The following is a 23,122-nucleotide window of genomic DNA, read 5'->3' on the forward strand; positions in this document are numbered from 1 at the left end:
TACTTGATCATGCTGGATTAGCTTTTTGATGTGCTGCTGGATTTGATTTGCAAATATTTTGTTGAGGATGTTTGCATCAATGTTCAGCAAGGATATTGGCCTGAAGTTTTCTTTTTTTGTTGTGTCTCTGCCAGGTTTTCGTATCAGGATGATGGTGGCTTCATAGAATGAGTTGGGGAGGAGTCCCTCCTCCTCAATAGTTTCTGTAGGAATGGCACCAGCTTTTCTTTGTATATTTGGTAGAATTCAGTTGTGAATCCATCAGGTTCTAGGCTTTTTTTTGGTTGGTAGGTTATTTATTACTGATTCAATTTCATTATTGGTCTGTTCAGGAAATCAGTTTCTTCCTGGTTCAGTCTTGGGAGAGTGTATGTGTCCAGGAATTTATTCATCTCTTCTAGTTTTCTAGTTTGTGTGCATAGTGGTGTTTATGGTAGTTTCTGATGGTTATTTTTATTTCTGTGGGGTCAGTGGTTATGTTTTCTTCATCATTTCTAATTGTGTTTATTTAGATCTTCTCTCTTTTCTTCTTTATTAGTCTAGCTAGTGGCCTATCTTTTTTTTTCATAAAACCAACTCCTGGATCCATTGATCTTTTGATGTTTTTTTTTTTTGTCTTGTTCAGTTCAGCTCTGGTTTTTGTTATTTCTTGTCTTCTGCTAACTTTGGAGTTGATTTGTTTTTGGTTCTCTAGGTCTCTTAGTTGTGATGTTAGGTAGTTAATTTGAGATCTTTCTAACTTTTTTAATGTGGGCAGTATAGTGCTATAAGTTTCCCTCTTAAAACTGCCTTATCAGTGTCCCAGAGATTCTGGTATGTTGTATCTTTGTTCTCATTAGTTTCAAATAACTTCTTGATTTCTGACTTAATTTCACTATTTACCCAAAAGTCATTCAGGAGCATGTTGTTTAATTTCCATGTAATTGCATGGGTTTTAGCAATTTTCTTGACTTGTATTTTTATTGCACTGTGGTTCAAGAGGATGTTTGGTATGATTTCAGTTCTTTTGCATTTGCTGAGGAGTGTTTTATGTCCAGTTATAATATGTGGTCAATTTTAGAGTATATGGCATGTGGTGATGACAAGAATGTATAGTCTGTTGTTTTTGGGTGGAGAGTTCTGTAGAGGTCCTTCAGATCCATTTGGTCCAATGTTGAGTTCAGGTCCTGAATATCTTTCTTAATTTTCTACCTCAATGATCTGTCTACTACTGTCAGTAGAGTGTTAAAGTCTCCCACTATTGTTCTGTGGGAGTCTATGTCTCTTTGTAGGTCTTTAAGAACTTGCTTTATGAATCTGGGTGCTCCTGTGTTGGGTGCATATATATTTAGGATAGTTAGGTTGTCTTGTCAAATTGAACCCTTTTACCATTATATAATGCCCTTCTCTGTCTCTTTTGATTTTTGTTGTTTTGAAGTCTGTTTTGCCTGAAACAAAACAGGGTTAGGATTACAACCCCTGCTTTTTTCTGTTTTCCATTTGCTTGGTACATTTTTTTCTCCATCCCTTTATTTTGAATCTTGGATGTTATTTTGTGTGAGATGGGTCTCTTGAAGACAGCATACAATTAGGTCTTGGTTCTTTACCCAGCTTGCCACTCTGTGCCTTTTAAGTGTGACATTTAGCCTGTTTACATTCAAAGTTAGTATTGATATGTGTGGATTTGATCCTATCTGTGTTTTATTAGCTGGTTATTATGTTGGCTTCTTTGTGTGATTGCTTTATAGTAACACTGGTCTGTGTGTAAGTATGTTTTGTATTAGCTGGTACAGTGCTCAGAGAAATCAGAGAAGAGACAAACACATGGAAAAATATTTTGTGCTTGTGGATAGGAAGAGTCAATATCATTAAAATGGCCATACTACCTAAATCAATTTACAGATTCAATGCTATTCCTATCAAATTACTGATGACATTCTTCATAGAACTATAAAAAATTATTTTAAAATTCATATGGAATAGCACCAGCAAAAAAGCCTGAATAGCCAAGATAATCCTAAGCGAAAAGAACAAAGCTGGAGGCATCATATTGCCCGACTTCAAACTGTACTACAGGACTACAGTAACTAAACAGCATGGTATTGGTACAAAAACAGGCACATAGAGCAATGGAACAGCGTGGGGAGGCCAGAAATAAGGCTGCACAGCTACAACCACCTAATCTTTAACGAAGCTGACAAAAACAAGCAATGGGGAAGACTCCCTATGTAATGATGCTGGGATAGCCATATGCAGCTAATAAATGATGCTGGCTAGCTGTATGCAGAAGACTGAAGCTGGACCCCTCCTTACACCATATATAATAATTAAGAAGAATTAAAGACTTAAATGTAAAATTCAAAACTATAAAAACTCTGGAAGACAACACAGGCAATATCATTCTGAACATTGGAATGGGCAAAGATTTCATGACAAAGACACCAAAGCTATCAGAATAGAAGCAAATATTGACAAATGGGATCTAGTTAAACTTAGGAGCTTCTGCACAGCAAGAGAAACTATCAACAGAGAAAACAGACAACCTACAGAATAGGAGAAAATATTTGCAAACTGTGTATCTGATAAAGGTCTAATATCCAGCATCTATAAGGAAAGTTACCAGAAAAAAAAGACAACTCCATTAAAAAGTGGACAATGGACATGAACAGGCACTTTTCAAAAGCAGACACACATGTGGCCAACAATCATATTAAAAAAAAAAAAGCTTAACCTCATTGATCGTTAGAGAAATGCAAATCAAAACCACAATGAGATACCATCTCACACCAGTCAGAATGGCTATTATTAAAAAGTAAAAAAATAAGATGTTGGTGAGGTTGCGGAGAAAAGGGAACCACCCACCATACACTCTTGGTGTGAATGTAAATTAGTTCAGCCATTGTAGAAAACAGTATGGCAATTCCTCAGAGAGTTAAAAGCAGAACTACCGTTTGACTCAGCAATCTCATTACTGGGTGTATACCCAGAGGATTAGAAAGCATTCTGCCATAAAGACACATACATGTGTATGTTTATTGCAGCACTGTTCATGATAGCAATGACATGAAATCAACCTAAATGCCAATCAATAGCAGATTGGATAAAGAAAACGTGGTACATATACACCATGGAATACTATGCAGCATAAAAAAGAATGAGATCATGTCTTTTGTGGGAACGTGAATGGAGCTGGAGACTATTATCTTCAGCAAACTAATGCAGGAAGGAAGAGAAAACCAAATACTGCATGTTCTCACTTATAAGTGGGAGCTAAATGATGAGAACTTATGAACACAAAGGAGGAAGCAACAGACACTGGGGTCTACTTGACCCCAGTCATAGTGAGACCCTGTCTCTACAACAAATAGAAAGTCCCTTGACCCCAACATAGTGAGACGCTGTCTCTACAGCAAATGGAAAAAATTAGCTGGGTATGGTGGCATGCACCTATAGTCCCAGCTACTCATGAGGCTGAGGTGGGAGAATTGCTTGAGCCTGGGGAAATCAAGGTTGCAGTGAGCAATGATCATGCCACCACTCTCCAGCCTGGAAAACAGAGCAAGACACTGTCTCTTAAAAAAAAATCAAACTGTATTTAAAAATTCATTCAGAGATGTGTCACTCCTTCTCCTAACTCTTCTATCTCATTACTTTTCCACACTCCTTAGAGATAACCCATTTTATTAATTTCTGTTTTATCCTTCCTGTATTTCTTTTTGCCAAGATAAGCAAAATGGAATGTTTCATGAGTTTGTGTATCACCATGTGCAGAGACCATGCTGTGTGATTATAATTTTAATGTATGTGCTGCTGAAGTGAGCACTTGATATGTTTTTAACTTGGCTGGAAATAAGAGTAGGTTAAAGTCAGAGTAGGACAGTGTGGTAGGTATTCAAATGAGGGTGGGCATTCCATGGTGAGAGAGGCGTTGCAGTGTGGTGCATAGGGGCATGGACTTTAGAATCAGATAGGCCTGCTTTCAGTCTTAGCTAGATCACTTATTTACCAGCTGTGTAACATTGGCCAAGGCATTAAACTTTTCTGAGCCTTCTCTCAAGTGGGAACATTAGCACCTACGTTATAGTATTATTTGGAGTATAAATATAATGACATGCTTAAAATGTCTGCAGTATTCACAATTAATAGCTAATATTTTAATAATCATTCTAACAATAAACCATTACATAATTAGGAAAGATCAATGGCAGAGAAATGCATTTTATAGTTTTGTATGGTTCACACAGATGAAACTGGTTTTTTTGTTTGTTTGTTTTTTGTAGAGACAAGGTTTTGCCATGTTGCTCAGTTGAGCAGGGCTCAAGTGATCCCTTTCTCTAGGCCTCCCAAAATGCTGGGATTACAGGGATGAGCCACCATACATGGCCCAGATGAAACTTTTTGGGTGAAAAAACAACATACTTAAATGTTCATGATTTTAGTATCTAAGTCTCAACATTTCCAAGAACAAAAGGTATATAAATAACTTAATCAGAAAATTAAGAGCATACATATAATGAAACCTGTGTATAGTTAAGACAGTAGCTGGAAAATGTTTTCTGTAAAGTGCAGATGGTAAATATTTTGTGCTTTGTGGGTCATATGGTCTTTGCTGCAACTACTCAACTAAGCCCGTGTAGCACAAAAGCAGTTACAGATAATACTTAGATGAATGAGCATGCATGTTTCCCACTGAGACCTTACTCATAGACACTGTAATTTAAATTTCTTATAATTTTCACATCACAAATCTTCTTTTGATTTTTTTCTGAACCATTCAAAAAGGTAAAAACCGTTCATAAATCATGGGCCATATAAAAACAGGTGGTGGCCGTGGTGGAGGGTGCACACCACCCTGGAGTTCTGCTGTGAGCCATAGTTTGATGACACCTGGTTTAAGAGAAGAGATTTGTACTTTAATTAATTAATTAATTTACTTACTTACTTATTTATTGAGACAGAGTCTTGCTCTGTCACCCAGGCTGGAGTGCAGTGGTGTGATCTTGGCTCACTGCCTCCTCGGTTCAAGCGATTCTCCTGCCTCAGCCTCCCGAGTAGCTGGGATTATAGGAATGTGCCACCACGCCTGGGTAATTTTTGCATTTTTAGTAGAGACAGGGTTTCACCATGTTGGCCAGGCTGGTCTTGAACTCCTGACTTCAGGTGATCTGCCTGCCTCGGCCTCCCAAAGTGCTGGGATTACAAGCATGAGCCACTGCGCCCGGCTGAGACTTGTATTTTCAAATTTAAAATAAAAATAAGGATTTATAACATGCAATTAAGAAATGAGCTAAATTGATTTTTAAAAACCCACCTGACTTTGTTTTAAATTGAAATAGTTTGACTAACCACAAAGCTGTCATTCTCAGGATATCTCTTACAGACCTTTATGATTTGCCATACTTTTGCTTTAGTACAACCACATTTTAGAGTGATCATTTCGAGAAATATGATACTTACATCTTTCTAACATTTTACTTTTTCATTTGCCCAAACTAAGAATCAGCAAGACTGGAAATGTAGGAAGTCAAGGGGGCAGAGGATTATAGGATGGAAGCTAGGATCCGAGCAGAGATCTGTAAAGCCAGAATAGACATGATGATTTGTGAAAACAGATGTTTGAGATCTGGAGACCATGATGAGGTGTTGATGAAAAACAGCTTTAGTAGAAATAAGGAGATGGAAAATGGAAAAAATAAGGCTGTCAAAAAAAAAATTCAGAGTTCAAAGGTGATAGATCATTTTGGACATGTATAACCCAAAACTTTGTACTTTAGGTCAGAAGAACTTGGGTTCTATACCTTTTTTAAAGACATTTTTAATTTAAAAAATTATGTCATCTCTGTTTGAGACCTAATTAGCTGTGTTATCTTGGGCAAGCCATGTAATTATTGTGGCTTAAATTCCTCATTCCTTAAATGGAATGATAAATATCCTTTTCCTAGGCTTATTGTGAGGACTGAGTGAGATAACTATTTACAACTGTATGACTGTTAGCTTATTATTATGAGCGAGGTTTGAGGACAGTGTTGGAAGGATCAGCAACACAGATCTCAGAGTTGCTGATCATAGCGACTGGACTTGCAGCTCAGAGTCTGGTGCTTAAGATTTTAGGGAGAGTGGATCAGATAAGGCGGCCGCAGGGGCGGAGCCAAGGGCTTTTGCCTGGCTTGGCCGCTAGCTCTACCTTCCCTGTTCTCACCTCCCGTTCCGCTATAGCTCCCAAAGGCAGCTCCAAACAGTCGTCCGAGGAGGACCTGCTCCTGCAGGATTTCAGTGGCAACCTCTCTGCCAAGTCCTTTGCGATCTTTTTCAGGAATGCTTTCGTCGTGTCTGCCATCCCCATCTGGTTATACTGGAGAATATGGCATATGGATCCTATTCAGTCTGCTGTTTTCCATAGTGTGATGACCCTAGAAAGTACATATTTGGTAGCCTTTGCATACAAGAATGTGAAATTTGTTCTCAAGCACAAAGTAGCACAGCAGAGGGAGGATGCAGTGATTCGAAAACTTTCTGAAGCTGATAATAGAAAGATGTCTCGGAAAGAGAAAGATGTAAGAATCTTGTGGAAGAAAGAATGAAGTTGCTGATTCTGAAGCTACAACATTTTCCATCTTCTATAACAACACTCTGTTCCTGGTCTTGGTCATTGTTGCTTCTTCTTCATATTGAAGAATTTCAACCCCACAATGAATTTTGTCCCTAAGTGCTTCATCAGGACTCAACGCCCTCCTGTCTACTGGCTCCAAGTAGACCATGTCAGCTTCATCCCCTGGCTTTGTGTCTATGGGTGGCATGTGGTATATGGAAAAGTAGCAGGGTGCTCAGGGTGGGAGACACACGAGATGTTTTTGTAGTCTAGAGCCTTTAAAAAACTCAACAGAATATAATTCAGTATTTGTTTATTGGCTGTTTTTGACAGATTGTTGAAATTAAATGAATTGAAAGGGGAAAAAAATACTTTAGGGAGAATGTATGCTGCCCTAGACTTCTGCTGACATCTGTGATGAGAAGGCAGAATTCTCTAAATATATGGGATGAACATAATGGGAGATATTATAATAATGGTCTGAAATGGTTGGAAAACTCTATGTTTAATAACGTAAATCCTGTCTTCCAATAAATAAATAAATCTTCTCTACCTTTTGCAGCATCAAGCTCCAAAGACAGGTGAAAGTTCCTAAGTGTTATAGAGAATAGTATAAATAACTCAGTAAATAAAGTATAGCATTAATGCCTCTTTTTTTTCCCTCTTATTCCTTTGCATCTCATTAGTACCTTTGGCAATATTATTAATCTCTGTCAAGTTATTGTATGATTATCAAAGCACATTAGGTTTCAGAAACTTGTCTCCATTGCTCCCATATTGTTTATTCTACCCACTTTGGAGGCTAAGGCTCAGGTAACCCATAAAATATATAATCCATGTCTTCAACTTTGCTTCCATATCTGGTTCATCTTCTCCAAGTTCCCTATATTGATTTTCCTGTGTCTTCATTCCAGATTCTTATCTGCTGCCTCAGATAGTGACATGTGCTGTGACTTTTCTTTTGCTACCTGGATTCTCACCCTGCTGCCTGCTCTGACTTCTGGTAACTGCCTTTCTCTCCCTCTATCTGGGCACTATTCTGGTTGCTGAAGCATCTCTAGGATTGATGAGGCGACTCATGGGCCTCTGCAACCCTACATTTCTGTTACTCTGACCTTTAATTCACTGGTGAGATTCAGATGTGTCTTCAAAGTCTGTAACTTTTATATAATGCTTATTTAAAATAAAATTGTAACTCTAAATCTTAAGCTAAAAATACTGTGTGGTGAGACTCTGAAATTTGTATGGTGTAGTTGACCAAAGAAAAAAATAAATTCAAGATATGTCAAGAGATAAATTAGAATAAAAGCTAAGAAGAAAAATCAAAGTTAAATATCGATTATTGAATTCTTTGATGAATTACGAATTGTGGAACAGTATTTAATAGTTTTTTCTTCTTTAGACTTTAGTCTTCTTCAATCTCATTTATTTTTCTGTGACAGTTTAGAAACTCTAGTTGTACTGGGTGGTTCCCATTGTTTCTGTTAGCGATATAAGTTTAATATGGGTTTCTAATAAAACAATGTCAGGTAGACTATGAAACTTGTGGTTTCCTTGCCTAACTATTTGTAATGACAGTGGGCTCTGTTAAAGTTGGCGTTATTGTGACATTTGCATATAGCATGTTAACAGTCACTGTTAGAATGAATGAACATAGCAATATTCTTAAAATTTGGGGTAAAAAAGAAATCTATTGTGAGTTTTGATTTATAATAATGAAATTTAAATGTTAAAAATGCTTAACCTTCCTAAGTTACTCTTGTTCCTGATGACAATATGATGGAGATGTTGGAGGTAGATGAGATCCGTTTTCTCCTAGCTCTTGGACACAATGATCAATCACCCTGCTGATTCAGAAGATGTTATACTTCCAACTAGCAAGGGTGGAGAATACACAGCCTTTAGTATACAATAGCAGCTGCTCCTGATGTTGCTATCATTCCTATGAAGGATTTGGGACTTCTGAGACAGATTATGGCCTTCATTTTGCCCTATTCCTCATCACCATGGAAGAACTTGTACATCCTCTGCAGGGCTGTTTTCTGCAATTCTGGAAGAGTTTTCTGGAGCTCCTGTGCCTAAAATCCTTTCAAAAATTCTTGGGAATACTAGATACCATTTTGAGACTCTACCCTGAGGATGTATTATAGAGAAGTAAGATAAAGAAAGACCAACTTGAAGTTTCTCCTTGGGGTCCCAGATTCTCTTCATCTAAAATACATAAATGAGAAACAATAGCATCAAATCACCCTTACTGGCTCCCAAAATGATAACCATACTTGTCTTTTATTAGGTATCAGGCATCTTAGCTAAGATGGTATTATTCTTTGTGTCTTTGCATTTGTAACTAAATGCAGCCAATTGAGAAAGCTCAAGCTCTATTCTTATGTGATGGGCCTCAATTGAAATAATTCAGTAATCACTTATGAGGGGACTTTGCAGATACTGTGCTAGGCACAGACATGCAGAGTGAATAAGACCATCTCTGTCCTCAAGGATATTAGCTTAGTAATGGAGACTGAGAAGTAAATAAACAATCACACTGTGGTATGTTGAATCTGGCAAATTACTTGCTCTTCTGAAGCTTTAGTCTTCCTGACCTGTGACATGAGAATCTCATAAAGGTTGTTAGAATTAAATGAAATAACAAATGTAAAGTGCTTAGTTTAGAGTTCAGCATATACAGCAAAATGTATTGTAGAAACATGAGAGTGGCACCTTACCCATTCTTGGGGGAGTGGGTTGGGGAATGTCAGGAAAAGCTTCCTAGAGGAGGTGGTAACTGTGAGTGAGCTGAATTCCAAATGATAAGGAAGACGAAGAATGGTTGGAGGTAAGATAGTGGTTCTTGGTTGCTCAGTCTTCCCTCTCTAACTGAGCATCAGACTGCATTGTTGTCAATACATTGTATATATGTCTCAAAAGCATAAAAAGTACTGTTACACAGTTTTATTTTGTTTTTAAACCTATAGCACCTGTTATTGTCTCCTATCCAAGTACTAACCAGGCCCGAACCTGCTTAGCTTCCAAGATCAGATGAGATTGGTGCATTCATTACACAGTTCTATTTTATATTATGTTATCATTAATTTTCTTTCAGAGAATTAAAGATGGTGGTGTTATTGACTCAATTAAAACAATCTGTGTTGGGGATCATATTGAATCCATAAATGGAGAAAATATTGTTGGGTGGCGTCACTATGATGTTGCTAAGAAGTTAAAGGAATTAAAAAAAGAGGAACTCTTCACCATGAATTTAATAGAACCTAAGAAGGCATTTGGTAAGTCAGGGGTCGGTGGGCGGGTGTGTGAAATGTTCCCTTTCCCTGATTTTTCTTTCTAAGGGAAATGAGTACTGTGATATGGTGCTTTGTGCTTTTAGTGTCTTCTTATCTAACATATCAGTTAAAAACGTAGAAAATGGTAGCACTACTTATAAGAGAGACAACTATTGAAGGAAGAAAAAAGAAAATTATTGCCTTGTAAAAGGACATTTTCCAAACATTTGAAATTACAAAGTCTAATGTCTAGTGACTGAATTTGATGTGGTTGTTCCTATCTCTGAGAACAACACATTGTATTGTTTTCATTTTGCTGAGCAGTAAGATTTTTGACTGAGCTCTTTAAACCATAATAACTGTTGCTCATGGATCTCAGCAGCAAAAATTGTAGTTATATACAGAATGGTATTTAAAATAGTTATCTGTTCCATTTAAAAGACCTCCTTCCCCAATATCTTTCCTCCATTGGCATTTGAATTTGGCAGCGTGGGATGGTATGAAATTATTTCCACTTTGGGGTGACATCTGTACTTGCTTGGTTTTAGCCATGGCAGCTGTATTCCAACTGTTGTTCAATCACCCAAGGCTATCTCATCTACAGAAAAATGTGCCAGCTTCTCTCTTACCACCCAGAACTATTTTAATAAGCCAAACCAAGGCCTAGCATTCATCAGTGTTAAAATATCTTTAGCAGAATCATCTCAGGCTTGCTCTTACTCATCGTGACCCCATGCACACTATGTTCTTTCCTTTGTTCACAGAACATAAATATTCCTTTTAGTTTGTCTCTAATGCCATTTTCTCAGGGCAGTTGTTGGAAATAATGGAAGAATGCAGTGGATCTGGGGAATTACGTTTTCTCTCTCTTAGCAAGTAAGTGACAGGTCCTAGGTATATGGAATTAGAATTTTTTCTCTGCTTCTACATGATTCTGCACCATTTAACAGAAATACAAGTGTAGGTTATATTACCTGTGGGAGACAGTTTTCCAGAAGGTGTAAGAAAAAGATGCCTTACCAGTACCTCCTGGAGGGAGCACTCCAGGAACTGCCTCTGTAGATGCTGTGATTCTGCCTGGTGCCTTGCAGCATCTGAGCTCACTTCTCACAGAGGAAGGAAAGCAGCACTCAGGTTTCTATCCAGTAACTCCTTTCAAGATGGCTTCATTTGGTAACCTGACTCCCCAGATAGCATGGTGAAATAAATTGACAGGGTGTAGATGGTTCAGGATAAATATTCTTATTTGATTTAGACTCTTTGTAAATCAAAGCCATTCTATTAGTACAACTCAAGAAATCTATTTTTTTCTGTATTTATCTCTACTATTTAATCTGTTTCCAGAGTAAATTTTTCTCTGTTTTTTCCCCCCCATTGTCTGCATCTAAATCTTTTGGTCCCTATGTCTTTGTAGAAAGTTGGTGGTATACCTTAACTTGGATGCTAGGTTGGTGATGGTCTTAAATGTTACAAAGGTCATTGTATTTAGCTATTATTGTTCCATGATTAGATTTTCCCTTCAATGTTGTAGACACGTGTACAGTCAGTATACTTCACTGCCTTATGTACCTAACTACTATTGAACCGGCTTTCTGTTGCCTCATGAAATCAATGGACACATTTGCAAAGCACCCTGAGTAGGATTTTCCTAATAGAGGTATATTATTTGAGCACCCTGAATTCTGGTAGTGCTGTTGGTTAGGACACCCAGAGATTGCCTTTGGAGGAATAAGTTTTTGTTTTCCAAGGTTTCTGTGGAAGTTTTACTCAAACTGCTGGTCTTTATGCATTTTCCATGCTGTGGATTGATTCTTGACTCTGGGCTCTAGCGTGAGGGATTTCTTTCTTAAAAGTAAGCCTGGCTGCTCTGCCTATCCTCCAGCCCCGAATTTTTCTGCTTATTGTTTTGCCTCTGGGATAAAGACAAAGCTACTTTGTTCCTCATCCTTTGGCTTCATCCCAGTGCTTAGCTCTTTGCCAGAGAGGGGAATATAAATCAGGGGGTACTTGGGGAATCAGGCTTCCCCCAATTCTCTTGGTCCTAATCTTATCTTTTGCTATGTTTCCTTCCTTTTTTCCTGTATTTTCTAGCGTTATTATTGACTCAGGGCCAATAATTCAAATTTCATAGTCCTTTATGATTATCTGACTCTCTGTCCTCTTGGATTTCTACCAGGAAAAGGGCCAGTCTTAGTGAGGCAGAGTTTTCTCTGCATTCAGATAGGCCACTTTGGCTGTAGCTAAGTCACTTATAGGATCTTAACAAAAGCTGTCAGAAATGGCTATATGCACCAGTATTTTGACATTTTCCTACCAACTTCCCTAAAGACTTAGCCTGGAGAGGCATGTGGACTATATCCCAAATCACAAGAGGAAGGAGCATAGTTGGCTGCTTTGCAATGGCATAACTAGGACTGCAAGCACCGCTTCTTCTTCTTTTTTTTTTTTTTTTTTTGAGATGGAGTCTGGCTCTGTCGCCCAGGCTGGAGTGCAGTGGCTGGATCTCAGCTCATGGCAAGCTCCGCCTCCCGGGTTTACGCCATTCTCCTGCCTCAGCCTCCCAAGTAGCTGGGACTACAGGCGCCCACCACCTTGCCTGGCTAGTTTTTTGTATTTTTTAGTAGAGACAGGGTTTTACCATGTTAGCCAGGATGGTCTCGATCTCCTGACCTCATGATCCGCCCGTCTCGGCCTCCCAAAGTGCTGGGATTATAGGCTTGAGCCACCGCGCCCGGCTAGCACCACTTCTTTGTAGTGGGTGGGGAAATCCTTACTGCCTGCCTTCATTTCCATATTTTAGGTCCACCACTCGCTACACTCCACTTCCAGGGGCCATTATATGTGTTAATATTCTTTGATGGAGAGCTATGCAACAAACACTATCTAATTTCAGAAAAAGGCATTTATTGGAGACTACCATGTAGGTCCCAGAAACAGTCAATCGAGCCTTGACAAGGTCAGGAACCAAACCTGTTTCAGGGATGTGTGTACCAGGAACCCTTCATGGCACTGGCTGAATTGACTCCGGGCAATTATTTTCTATTTTCATATCACTTCACTCAGGATTCAGGTGGAGAGGTGGAGCAAGTAAGTAGGTCTTGTACCCATCTTGATAATGGGGAAGGCAGGCTATATGATAGACCTACCAAAATCCCACGTAACAGGAAGGGATAAGTTTCCTTATAGGTAGGAAAAAGGTAGCAGATTCCCATTTTGCTATTTCTCCTTAGCTGTTATATCTTGTTCTGCAGGGACAGCAGTGTTGATTTTCTCTTGATTTTGAATCTGACTGTAGCCATGTATGATATCTATCAGTCTGGGAGTATTGGAATGGATTTGGAGGGAGAAGGGTATTGTAAATGGTTGTGGGCATTTGGCCTTGGATTTTATTTTTCTGCTATGAGTTGGGTGCCACATACATAGCTGTTTGGCAGTGGACTATCTAGAGATGATGACAGCATCCAACTTTCTTTCAGAGAAAGAGTAAAGTCACATTTTCCTTGGTGCTGGCCATCAGATTTGGAGGGGACCATAATTACCAATTGTGACTACATTTCTAGAAAGATTTTTAATTTATGTATCTCACAAATTATTGAGACTCTTCTGTGTTTCAGGTACTCTGCGTGGCATAGAAAATACTAAGGAGGAAGACTAAGCTATGGCTCCTGCCTTTTGAGGAGCTCATAGTCTAGCAGGAGGCTGTTATGGGCTGAATTGTGTCCTTCAAAATTCACATGTTGAAGTCCTAATCTTCAGTACCTTAGAATGCAGTTGGATTTGTAGATAAGGCCTTTAAAAAGGTAACTAGGTTAAAGAGGTAACTAGGTTAAAATGAGGTCGTTAGGGTGGGCCCTAATCCAATATGACTGGTGTACTTATTAGAAGAGGAAATTTAGACACAGACACAGGGAGGATGCCATTTGAACTTGAAGATAACTATCTATCTGTAAGTCAAGGAGAGAGGCCTCAGAAGAAACCAACCCTAGAGAAACCTTGATCCTGAACTTCTGGCCTCCAGAACTCTGAGAAAATAAATTTCTATTGTTTAAGCCACCTAGTCTATGGTACTTTGTTATGGCAGCACTAGGAAATTATAGAGGATAATAGGAAAAAAATTATAGTACCAGTTCTTTGACTATGGAAGTAGATCTTGGGCTTTCTAATAATCTAGAAGGTACTGGTATTTTAGCATTCCTCTGGCCTTGGGAAGATAGCAAGAGCACACCGATATGTTTCCATTCAGACATTTGTCGAGCAATTAGTATATGCTTGTCTTAGGGTATTAGTTGCCCTAGACAATCATAGTCACCATTTATTGAAAGCCTACTGTATACCTTTACCATACCACCTGCTTGGTACGTGCATGAATAAGATCCAGATCTAGGAACTCATGTCTAGTGAGAAGAGATGGATATGAAAAAATAAATAAATTTAATAAAGGCTGTTAGAGGTACTAAAATATACTGGATGTATAGAGGTGGGAGACATCAAGTGTACTTAAGAAGTTCAGGAAAAGCTTTTCTTTTCTTTTCTTTTTCTATTTTTTTTTTTTTTTTTTTTTTGTGAGGCGGAGTTTTGCTTTGCTGCCCAGGATGGAGTGCAGTGTCGTGATCTCAGCTCACTGCAACCTCCACCTCTCAGGTTCAAGTGATTCTCCTGCCTCAGCCTCCTGAGCAGCTGGGACTACAGGCATGTGCCACCATGTCTGGCTAATTTTTTGTATTTTTAGTAGAGACAGGGTTTAGCCAGGATGGTCTCAATCTCCTGACCTCGTGATCCACCTGCCTTGGCCTCCCAAAGTGCTAGGATTACAGGTGTGAGTCACTGCACCCAGCCAGGAAAAGCTTTCTAAGGAAAGAGATTTGAGTTGAGTCTGAAGGGATGAATAGTGCTTACTTAGTGGATGAATTGGGGAAGGTTGTCCTGGGAAGTGGGAACAGAATAAGCAAAGTTACAGAGATAGAGAATAGCATCATATATTTGGGAACACCATGTTTGCCAGTGTTTTTGGTTAGAGGTTATTGGTGGTGGTGTCACAGGAAATGAAGCTCAAGAGTCAGTAGAGAACAAATATATCAAGAGCCTTATATATGAAGATAAAGACTGGGCAATGAAGAGGCAGAGGAGTAACATGATGAGTCTTTAATTTTACAAAGATATTTTGGAGACTGTTAGATAAAGGGATATGAGATAGAGATTAGGAGATCATAAAGGTTCTATTAACAATAATAGCTATCATTTGTTCAGTGTGCGAGAGATGAATTAAAGCAGTGCCTGTAGGCATGAAGAGAAGAGAAATGGTTTGGAGGAATAGATGGTGGTGTGCTGGAGCCATTTGTACACATCTCCTCCTTGACTGACATCAGGTTGATTGTTTTAAATTAGCTATAATGGGCTATTTATAAAAGAGAAATAGGTAAGTCCTGTAAGTCAGGGCTCTTTATTTTAATTTTTTTAGTGTGGAGAGCTGATTGTTAAATGTTTACCTGCACACCACTGAATAATGAGATTGAGTTAGTAACCTGTTGGACATAGAAATAAAGGAAGGAGAGACTGCAAATGATGACCTCAGATTTGTGGCTTCAGGGAGGGAGTATGGTGCCATTCTTTAAGATGAGGAAAGCTGGCAAAGAAATAGATATGGGCAAGGAGATAGGATAGGAAATAAATTATAAGTATAATTTTGGACTAAATGAGTTTGAAATCTGCGGGATGATTCAGTTGGACTTGTACAAAAGGGCTGGGTATGGTGGTTCACAGCTGTAATCCCAGCACTTTGGGATGTTGAGGAGGGAGGGTCACTTGAGGTCAGGATTTCAAGACCAGCCTGGCCAATGTGGTGAAACCCTGTCTCTTCTAAAAATACAAAAATTAGCTGGAAATGGTGGCAAGCACCTCTAGTCCTGGTTGCTCGGGAGGCTGAGGCAGGAGAATCACTTGAATCTGGTAGGTGGAGGTTGCAGTGAGCCGAGATCATGCCATTGTACTCCAGCCTGGGCAACAGAGTGAGACCCTGTCAAAAAATAAAAAAATAAATACACACACACACACACACACACACACACACACACACACACACACACGAGGTAGATGAGCATCGATAATTGGGGCCTAGAGAATGAGATTTATGAGTAATTTTCTTTGATCAGTAGCAGAAGCCATGGAAATAGATTGAATCACTGAGAGTGATAAAAGGACCAAAAACAGAACGGTGAGGGGAACACCAGCATTTAAGGGGCAGAAAGAGAAGGAGGAGCCAGCACTGAGGAATGGCCAGACATGGACGAGATGGCCTTCTGGGTAGCCTTTATCCAAGTACTCAAGATCAAGTCACTTGTCCCATGAGCAGATGCTGCACTGCACTTTCCCAAGTTGGCTGTGGGGCTCTGAGGGAGGAATAAAGGCCGTTAGAAAATGTACCCTCAAAATCTTCTGTGCTGGTCAGAATTTAAATTACTGTTTTTCAGCCAGTAGGTTTCAACCAGTGTGTTTAGAACACAAAGTAGAATAGAGTTGAAAATATTGTGCTTTGTACATTGTAAATATTGTTTCAGTTACAAATGAATATGTGTGTTTCAGTTTTATTATCTTTGTGTATATCTATGGGTCATGATGTAATGTATGTATTTCTTACTGTGGGTCACAGAAAAAAAACATTTGAAAGCCACTGGCTTACATGACTCCCTTGTTGAAAGTTAGTAGTTGAATGGGAAATCTTTCCCATACTTAACATGATTTCTCCTGGTCAGCTGGTTACTGATCCAAATTTTCCTTCTTCTAGCCATGAGTTGATGGCAGCATTCCCAGTCCTTATCAAGTATCGACTGGAATGTCTGTAGTGGTATTTTTTAGGGCATGGCTCACTTCCTTTCTCCTTTTGCCAATGAAAAGGAACATGTCTTTACAATGAGCTCAACCCTGCAGAGTTTGCCCTGTAAACCTAGATTTTCCCAAGGCCATGAAAATCCCTCTTCCATTTAAACGACTCTAAGGCCAGACAAGACCAACTCGTTTGTTTTCCTATAAGGTCTTTTAAATGCAGAAAAACAACAAATCCCTGAAGCTTTGATTCGGTTTTACTTAAATGAGTCTCAACTTCATTTATCCTGCAAATTTTTCCAATTTGTGATTCTTGCGTGCCCTTTATGGAAAGAGGTTTGAGGAAGGAGGCCTGAAATATTTCTGTAAGAGTTTTCAAAAGCAGGAAGAAAATTGAAAGAAAAAAACTTACCTTCTAAAGCATTTATGGTCTTTATTTTAGGGTTAGATTTTGTAACAGATCATTGGGTTATGTCTTCTTTTAGAAGGTTCATTTCTGTGCTGTGTATCCATCAGAATAGGATGTTAAGTATGTGAAGTGCATCTTAGTCTTTTGAGTCATTCACAGCTGGAAAACTCGGACCTCATCTTCATGATTCAGCTTAACTGATGTACTCACTTCAAAGGCTAAGACTATTTGATATTAAGAGATAAACTGTGACTTTTAAGTTTTATATGACTTTTTAGATAGACATTTCAAACATTTAAAAATTACTTTTTATTATGCTATATCTAGGGAAAAATTTCAATCAATCAATACTTTTGGTACCTTTTCATATATACTGAATTCTACAAAATATATCTGGGAATATGAAAAAAGTTACAAAAGAGACGATAAATTGCAGTAGTTAAGTGTGTAGGCTCTGCCAGGGACTGGCTTGTGATATGTGACATTGGGTAAGTTATTTAACCTTTCTGTGCCTTTGTCTTCTCATACAAAATGTGAAGATGTGTCTACCGCATTGAGCTGTTGTGAGGATTAAATGATTAAACATGAAAAAAATCACAGAGCAGTCCCTGATACATAGTAAGTCTTCAAGAAGAGTTATCTGTTATTATTACTGTTATTATAAAGGTGTACCCTTTTCTTTAAGGAATAATTTTAGAAACAAGATAAACCCATGTGAAACAGGAAAATCAATGTGGTTGAATTGGTGATCAACAAGTATTTGTTGAGAATTCTGGCACTGTTTGGATTCTGGAAAGACAGATGACAATATCACATCTCATATCAACTAATGAAATATGTCAGTACATCATAATAGTAGCTGCCATTCGCTTTTCCTAGTACTTTCTAAGTAGGAAATCATTTAGTCCTCACAACCACCCTGAAAGGTGAAGCAGTTTGCCCAAGGTTGCAGCTAGTGAAGGAGGGAGGCAGAGTTCTAAGCCAAGCAGTCAGCTTCCAGAGCCAGCTCTCTAACAGCTGTTACAGTGAGTCAGCATGCTTGCTGTCCTCAGGGAACTTACAGTTTACATAAAGAGGCAGATACATTAAGAATCAAGTAATTCTACTAACAATAATAGCTACCATTTGTTGAATGAAATATAGTATAGTAGTGAAGAGCATAGACTGTGAGCTCAATTGCTTGGGTTTGATTCCTTTCTTGGCTGCTTTTAAACTGTGTGATTTGGGTTAACTATAAAGTATTTTGAGGATGAAATGAGTTAATATATGTATGTGCTTAGAAGAGTGCTGTGTAATTGCAACCCATTGCGACTAGGACTACTGCCATTATGGCCTGACTTAATAATCCTCATGCCATTCCTATGAGGGTTTTTCAGCTAAGTAAACTGAGGCTTGGACAGTTAATTCATTAAGGCTGCCTGGTGGCGGGCTAAGTGTGGCCATAGCACTCCAGTCCTGTTTGCTCTTGAGGCTTGTACTCTGAACATTATGTGTTACTGCCTCTTCAGAACATAATGCAGACCATGATACATGCTATAGTGCAGATTTAAACAGTGACATTTATCTGAGAGCTGACTTGTCCATGATTGGGAGGGGTTCTAAGGCTTAGAGAGTGATAGGGATTGGGAGATGGTGAGATTGGAAAGAAACTTCCTCAAGAAAGAAAGCTGTGAGACAGGTGATTTATGGCAGATCCCACCAGTATCAGGGATCAATGTTCCATTCTCGTGAAAGGCCACAGGACATCTGATAGAATGGCATAAGGATATTAGAGCTTTTAAGTGCTGTGGGCTTGCGATCTCAGGTGAAAGACCCTTGTACACACTGGGTGTGGGTGCGGGGGTGGCCTGTGAGTGCACACACTGACTTGGACGTAGAGCTTCATGGTCTGGTCTATGATGGACAGAGTGCAGCATCAGCCTTCTGAAGCCTGCGAGATGGGGAGAGGCCTTCAAAGCAAAACCGAAACTAAATTTCTCACCAAACCTGTGCCATGCCAGGTCGGGGGGTGGTGCTCAAAGTCAGATTCAGTTCGGCATTTGTTACATTCAGAATTGTGGAGTAAAATTTAAAACCGCTATGGAAATCTAAATGGATGTTTGGAGAAGGGAAACAACATTGAGTAGGCTGGACTACGTGAGCAAGATCCCTGGAAGATTGCACTTGAACTTGTCCTTGAAGGGTGGGAAGAAACATAGAGACAAGGGAAAGAGGGTTTCCTGTGAGAAGTGTTCAGGACAGGGAGGAACCTAGCTTTGCAGGGACTGTAGCAAATCAGGCTGCAAAAGCAGCTCAGGACCCTATTAATAAGAGCTCTGAAAACTAGGTGGGGAACCCAAGCTTGTTTTGGAGAGTAATAGGGAATCATTTAGATGATATTGGAACTGAAGAATGACATGATGAAGCAGATATTTGGGAATTAAGCCCAGGAGACCAATGTGGCTATATTTGACTAGAGGAGAAACCGTGTAAGAGGCTGTTGGAACAGTACAGGAGGAAATGATCAGGGCTGGGATTAGGGGCAGCAGTGGGAATTCAAAGGAAATAAAAAGCGTGAGTAATATTGTAAGGGTAAAAATGGGGTAGGAGGTGGATTGATGACACTTAGCTAAAGGGGAGAGGACAGAAGGTTCAGAAGCAAATGTCACTCCCAAGATTTCTATCCTAGGAACCTGTGATAACAATGATGCTATAATTGGAAATGAGGCAGTTGGGATGTAGAAATGGTTTGGGGGACATTCAGGGATAAAAGTTCAGTTTCAGGTGTACTGCATTTTATCTGACAGTGGTACTCTCTTTCATATATTGTTTGGCAAAGTAAGTGTACACAGTGACAAATTTTGAGGGGCAGAGCATACTGTGGATCATTTTATTATGTAGTAGAGTTTTTCCGACAATTGCACTTTGGCTTAGCATTTGTCACAAAGATACTATGGGAGAAGATTAAAAAAATCTAAGTTCCCTTTTGTGGAGTGTGGCAGATGTGCTAGACAAGTGCTGAGTGTAATTGATAAATTGGTTTTCAAGGTAGAGACCCAGCTGGATACCTAAATATAGATCCTCTCTACTCCAGTTGTAAACTTTCATTAAAAAAATTTTTATTGAATGCTCAGTTTTTAATCTGAGAAAAGTGAAATTATTATAATCCATAATACTAAAAGCTTTGTAAGCTATAGTTTTCAAGACATTTACCCTAAACAGTGATTGATGTCTTATAACTGTAATTTTTTTTTTTTTGAGATGGAGTCTCGCTGTGTCACCAGGCTGGAGTGGAGTGGTGCGATCTCGGCTCACTGCAACCTCTGCCTCCTGGGTTCAAGCCATTCTCCTGCCTCAGCCTCCCAAGTAGCTGGGACTACAGGCACGCACCACCACGTCCAGCTAATTTTTTGTAATTTTAGTAGAGGGGGTTTCACCATGTTGGCCAAGATGGTCTCAATCTCTTGACCTCGTGATCTGCCCACCTTGGCCTCCCAAAATGCTGGGATTATAGGCCTAAGCCACCTTGCCCGGCCAGAACTGTAATGTTTTTTAGGGAGCATTTAGAGTTAATAACAACCATGAATAGGAGGTATATAATAGTTTTCAACTGTTTTTAAGCTTATTAATTAAAATAGCAATGTGAGATGAAGGGGTGAAAAATGATGCTTAAGTGTAAGTGGCTTTTCTAATCTAACTGAATAGTATGACTATAATGTTATTTATTAGAAAACAGCAATTCTATAAATAATACATATTCTACCGAAGAGTATTTTTACAATGGGAATTGTCATTTAATTATAGGAAAATGGGTCTAATAAATTATATTAAAAATCATAGTATGTTTTCAGATAAGTTAGGCAGATAAGCAATTTGATTTACATGTCGAAAAATGTTTGTGAGGCCAAGTGCGGTGGCTCATGCTTGTAATCCCAGTACTTTGGAGGCTGAGATGGGTGGATCACTGAGGTCAGGAGTTTGAGACAGCCTGGCTATTATGCTGAAACCCCATCTCTACTAAAAATGCAAAGAATTAGCTGGGCATAGTGGCAGTCGCCTGTAATTCCAGCTACTCGGGAGGCTTAGGCAGGAAAATCGCTTGAACCTGGGAGGCGGAGGTTGCAATGAGCTGAGATCGTGCCACTGCATTCCAGCCTGGGTGACAGAGTAAGACTCTGTCTCAAAAAAAAAAAAGGAAAAAAAGAAAAGAAAAATGTGAAAAGACAGATTACGGCCAGGCGTGGTGGCTCAAGCCTGTAATCCCAGCACTTTGGGAGGCCGAGGCGGGTGGATCACAAGGTCAGGAGATCGAGACCATCCTGGTGAACACTGTGAAACCCCGTCTCTACTCAAAATACAGAAAAATTAGCCAGGCATGGTGGTGGTGCCTGTAGTCCCAGCTACTCAGAAGGCTGAGGCAGGAGAATGGCATGAACCCCGGGGGCAGGGCTTGCAGTGAGTGGATACTGCGCCACTGCACTCCAGCCTGGGCAACAGAGCGAAACTCTGTCTCAGGAAAAAAAAGAAAAAGATTACAAGACAACGTGTTGTAATATCCCAGTTTTGTAAAATCTATTTTTAAGTGTAGAAGAAAAATACCTTACAGTGTAATTTTTATTTTATTTTATTTATTTATGTATTAGAGATAGAGTTTTGTTCTTGTTGCCCAGGGTGGAGTGCAATGGCGCGATCTCGGCTCTCCTCTACCTCTGTTGGCCGGGTTCAAGCGATTCTCCTGCTTCAGCCTCCCAAGTAGCTGGGATTACAGGCATGCATCACCACACCTGACTAATTTTGTATTTTTAGTAGAGATGGGGTTTCTCCATGTTGGTCTGGCTGCTTTCGAACTCGCGACCTCAGATGATCCACCTGTCTCAGCCTCCCAAGGTGCTGGGATTACAGGCATGAGCCACCGTGCCTGGCCAAGGTGGTCAGTTTATGGATGACTTTTCTTTCTCTTTCCTTTTTCTTTCTTCTCCCTCCCTCTCTCCCTCCTTTCCTCCCTTCCTTTCCCTTCCTTCTTCCTTTCCCTCCCTCCCTCGCTCTTTCCTTCCCTTTCTTTCCCTACCTTTTTCCTTTTTCTTCCCTCCTTCCCTCCTTCCCTCTCTCCCTCCCTCCCTCCCTCCCTCCCTTCCTCCAGGGTCTCACTGTCTAAGGGTGGAGTGCCGTAGTGCAGTCACAGTTCACTGCAGGGCTCAAGAGATCCTCCCACTTCAGCCTCCCAAGTAGCTGGGACCACAGGTGCAGGCCACCAAACCCAGCTAATTTTTCAGTGTTTTGTAGAGACGGGATCTCACTTTTTTGCCCAGGCTGGTCTCGAACTCCTGGGCTCAAGCAGTATGTTGGCCTCAACCTCCCAAAGTGTTGGGATTGCAGGCGTGACCTACCATGCCCGGCTGACTTTTTTTCTTTAGGCTTGTATTTTCCACATTTTAAATATAAAACAAACAGATTCACTTTCACAACCAGAAAACAATTATTTTAAAAAGGAAGGCTGGCCAAGTGTGGTGGCTCATACCTGTAATTTCAGCACTTTGGGGGTCTGGGGCAAGCAGATAACTTGAGGTCAGGAGTTCGAGACCAGCCTGGCCAACAGGGTGAAACCCTGTCTCTTCTAAAAATATAAAAATTAGCCGAGCATGGTGGCATGCACCTGTAATTCCAGCTACTGGAGAGGCTGAGGCATGAGAATCACTTGAACCTGGGAGGTGGATGTTGCAGTGAGCTGAGACAGTGCCATTGCACTCCAGCCTGGGCAACAAAGTGAAACTCTGTCTCAAAATTAAAAAAAAAAAAAAAAAAAAAAAAAGCTAGCATTCTAGGCAGTAGAAGAAACTTATTCTACATATAGTTGCTTTACAGTTTTCAACTATAAGATGCTCCTCATTAAACAATTTTATTATAAATAGTTCCATGTGAGAAATGTGGTAGAATATGTTATCAACTCTTTAAATTTGCAGGATCTGTTTTGGTAACTATTTTTCTTAACTTTATGAAGTCTAAGGGGAAGGTATGTGTAATAAACCAGTAATAAAGGTGAACAATAATTTTTATTTCTTGAATTCCCAT

General features: G+C 39.6%; 1 protein-coding gene and 1 pseudogene across 2 annotated transcripts in view; both read left to right on the forward strand.

The window, feature by feature from the left end:
- Positions 1–23,122, forward strand: part of GIPC2 (GIPC PDZ domain containing family member 2) — a 96,751-nt gene that overhangs the window by 37,227 nt on the left and 36,402 nt on the right. For both annotated transcript variants that reach the window (XM_021943303.2, XM_003892102.5), the window contains exon 3: positions 9,669–9,849. In XM_021943303.2, coding sequence (XP_021798995.1) covers positions 9,669–9,849 — 181 coding nt within the window. The remainder of the gene's footprint in view (positions 1–9,668; positions 9,850–23,122) is intronic.
- Positions 5,975–6,929, forward strand: LOC108585919 (annotated as a pseudogene).

This window comes from Papio anubis, chromosome 1 (assembly GCF_008728515.1).
Source record: "Papio anubis isolate 15944 chromosome 1, Panubis1.0, whole genome shotgun sequence".
Classification (NCBI taxonomy): domain Eukaryota; kingdom Metazoa; phylum Chordata; class Mammalia; order Primates; family Cercopithecidae; genus Papio; species Papio anubis.